The sequence below is a fragment of the Camelina sativa genome, chromosome 14, assembly GCF_000633955.1.
Source record: "Camelina sativa cultivar DH55 chromosome 14, Cs, whole genome shotgun sequence".
In the NCBI taxonomy this organism is placed as follows: Eukaryota; Viridiplantae; Streptophyta; class Magnoliopsida; order Brassicales; family Brassicaceae; genus Camelina; species Camelina sativa.
The window spans coordinates 12,129,100-12,132,320 of NC_025698.1; the positions used below are offsets into that span (position 1 = coordinate 12,129,100).

The 3,221-nt window shown below is 35.7% G+C and overlaps 1 protein-coding gene across 1 annotated transcript; it reads right to left on the bottom strand.

Annotated features, from left to right (window-relative positions):
* Positions 1,278–3,215, bottom strand: LOC104741129 (serine/threonine-protein phosphatase PP2A-2 catalytic subunit-like). Its single transcript, XM_010461913.2, has 6 exons — positions 2,758–3,215; positions 2,403–2,517; positions 2,147–2,255; positions 1,982–2,059; positions 1,696–1,887; positions 1,278–1,606 (listed from the first exon to the last, which is right to left on the bottom strand). The coding sequence occupies exons 1-6, from the start codon at positions 3,008–3,010 to the stop codon at positions 1,433–1,435; spliced, it is 921 nt and encodes a 306-aa protein (XP_010460215.1). The 5' UTR covers positions 3,011–3,215; the 3' UTR covers positions 1,278–1,432.

Sequence of the window (3,221 nt, forward strand, 5' to 3'; positions counted from 1 at the left end):
AATAGATTTTTGGTGAGAATGATATAACCCATGATTTGTGATCTGTAGCATGTGCTAAAAAGGTATATTTGGGGTGCTTTACCTAGAGTTCAATTTTTCAATATATAATACGAAGCGTAACTTATAACATTATGGGTCCGATCTTTTTAAACACACATACAGTAGAGATCATTGTTAGATTCACCTTAGTTAATGATCTTTTAGATTCTTTTAAGGGGAAACAGAAATTAAGTCATTTAGACAAGTTGATTAGTTTTACTTTGAGATGAAAGTTAGGCTTTGAAGTTTCAAAACCAATAAAGAAACAGTTGACCAAACCAAAACCCAAAAAAAAAAAAAGTTAGGCTATGTTAGAATTTGAAACTAAAAAAATTTGGCAGCTCATTTGTCTTCAAATGAATAGTTTCAATAAAATTAGTGAATATGATCAAAGTCAGAAGAGAACATTAAACTTACAAGCTAGGTAATGTAAAAACTATGAACTAAAAATAATCAACTAATTTTAAAAAGTTGACTATGTTTAATGTAAAACTATATATGAGCTAAAATAAAAATAATCAACCAAAATGTAAAACTTGACTATATATATATATATATATCTATATATATATTTTTTTCTTGACAGATTATAATGATAACTCGTAGAGTTTTTCATTTCCAGAAAAGGACTATCAAATGAACTGCCAAACGAAATAGAGAAATAATTTACACTATTTTGAAGGTAGCACCAATTCCGTGTAACCGGTCCCATATTGTGAACTAGTCAGGCAGAGTGCTTACAACATGTTCGAGGAGCATATGGAGCCAAATTATACATGTCCAATCATGTTTTAGCGTTCCTTGTTTTCCTTGTTGGTTTAAGTTTTGTTTCGGTTTAGTTCAGTTAATTTCCTTTTAAGAATATTAAACTAAGTTTTTGAATATAATGATTTTTTTTTTTTATAATTATTAGTATTCAACTTGTAACTTTGTGACTCGGAATGTGATCATCCAAGAACTCACAAGTAAATGCCATTGTCGTCTTCACCAGATTAGCACTCCCATCATTTTCATCAGAGAGATATACAATACATTGAGAGGCTGCGACAAAGGGATCATGAGGACTTTAAAACCATCATAAGCCTATAAGCAAAATGTTCTTCTTTTTTTTTTGTTAAAATAGGCAAAATGTTGTCACGAAGAGAAGCATTGAGAGCAGAGACGATCAGATCAAGGAAAAGGATCTTCTGTCTCTCACGGCACAAATCTTGTTAAATATGGTTGACACGGTCAGGATCTTGTGTTCAGGATGAGAATACTTCTTTGAATCATAACTTAAACCGACAAACACTCAAACAAAAGAAAAAAATGGAACCCACCACAGATGACTTGAAAGTATACTGAACCAAAAATAGTAACAAAACAACTGGTGTGGAATTGTATTCACAAAAATTTACAAAAAATAATCAGGGGTCTTGCGAGTCGTTTCTGGTTCGACTTGACGTGGCGCCGGATCAAACTGAAGAAAATTCTGCTCCATGTTCTCTCCTATCTCTAGAATTGCAGCCATGTTCCCACATCGGTAACAATAGTTAGGAGCACTAAACACAGTCACAACGTTTTTTTCCTGAAGTAATCAAAACAACATGTCAAGACTGATAAGAGAGAAGAGTTCACCACGCTATAGGAATTTTTGGTATTTGCTTGTTCTTTTACCTGACACCAATTGTATCCTTCCATAACAAGCTGGTGAGCCCGGGATATAAGAGTTAGTCCGTTGGTGTGGTTAAACTGAGTGGCGATATCCTGTCCAAACGTGTATCCAGCTCCACGAGGAGATATACCCCAACCGCAACGATCATCTGGATCAGACCATAAGAGGTCACACATTGGACCTTCGTGTGGAACCTAAAAGTTGTCAACAACAGAAAGATAACGCTTAACTCCAGAGTCACTAAAGTAATATGTTGCTTGTCTGGTGAACAAGGAAATTAGAAGTTACCTCCTGAATGCGGTCTAATGCTCGGATGTTATCAAGCGTGTCTAAAGAAGGTGAAAGCCCACCATGTAAACAGAAAATCTACAGGACGAAAAAGTGTTGCAGCCAAGTCAAAAGAGCCATATAATGAGGTGGAAGAATAAGGTGAAACTCATGGGTTAATAATACCTGACTCTCAACGAGAGCAGTAAGAGGAAGGTAATCAAAAAGGTCTGTAAAAGACTTCCAGACATTTGCATTACCATACTTCCTCAAACATTCATCATAAAACCCATACCTAAAAGGGTAAGCAAAAGAAGCACTCCTTGAGTTAGCTTCAGAAGAAAAAACCCATAAATTCAATGCAATCATATCAACTAGATTAGCATGAATTTGAAACATACTAAACTTGTACTCAAATTATGGCAAAAGGAGAAACACTTACACTTGAGTAATCTGACGGCTTTCATGATTCCCTCTCAAGATTGTAATCCTATCTCTATACCGAACTTTCAAAGCTACCAAAAGCGTTACTGTCTCCACAGAATAGTACCCACGATCTGTGTGCACATTTATAACAACAACAACAACAACTATGTCAATTCCATACTTAAGACCATCATTTCCTCTAAAGAAAACACACAGCAAAGCTCTCAAATGCAAATCTACCAATATAGACTCCGCAGAAAGAATCAAACTTTGAAGTTGTAATTGAATGTGTGAGCATTCCATCCAAAATGCAGAAAGAAGAAAACTTTTGAAAGTTTGAAATCAGAAACAAAATGAAATAAAGAACGAACCTACATAATCGCCCATGAAGAGATAATTAGTATCAGGAGCAGAGCCACCGATTCGAAAAAGCTCAATAAGATCGTAAAATTGACCATGGATATCACCGCAGATAGTGACGGGACATTTCACCGGTTGAACATTATATTCCTCCACAAGAATCGCTCTCGCTTGGTCGCACAAAGTCTTCACCTCCGCCTCATTCAGCTGCTTACATTCCATTAACTGATCGATCTGACGATCTACATCTCCGGTCGCCGGCATCTTTTAACAACGACGATGCTCTCCCCTCCTCTCCTCTCCTTCCTTTCGTATCTGGATTCGAACCTATCAATCTATCTACCATTACTCAAAGAAAGCTTCACACTTTTTGTTTTCTCCAATTCGAGATTGAATAAAAAGTAAGAAACTTTCACATGGACGAGGTCCACGGATGGATGACAAAATCACTTCTTTTTTTTTTTTTTTTTTTTTT

What these genes read in the sequence shown, in the direction of transcription:
- LOC104741129 (XM_010461913.2), bottom strand. Translation starts at nt 3,010, where the DNA reads ATGCCGGCGACCGGAGATGTAGATCGTCAGATCGATCAGTTAATGGAA. An exon ending in AGCCGTCAGATTACTCAAGT is followed by an intron (nt 2,256 to 2,402) that starts GTAAGTGTTTCT and finishes TTACCCTTTTAG; the next exon opens with GTATGGGTTTTATGATGAAT. An exon ending in CTGCTCTCGTTGAGAGTCAG is followed by an intron (nt 2,060 to 2,146) that starts GTATTATTAACC and finishes TTCGTCCTGTAG; the next exon opens with ATTTTCTGTTTACATGGTGG.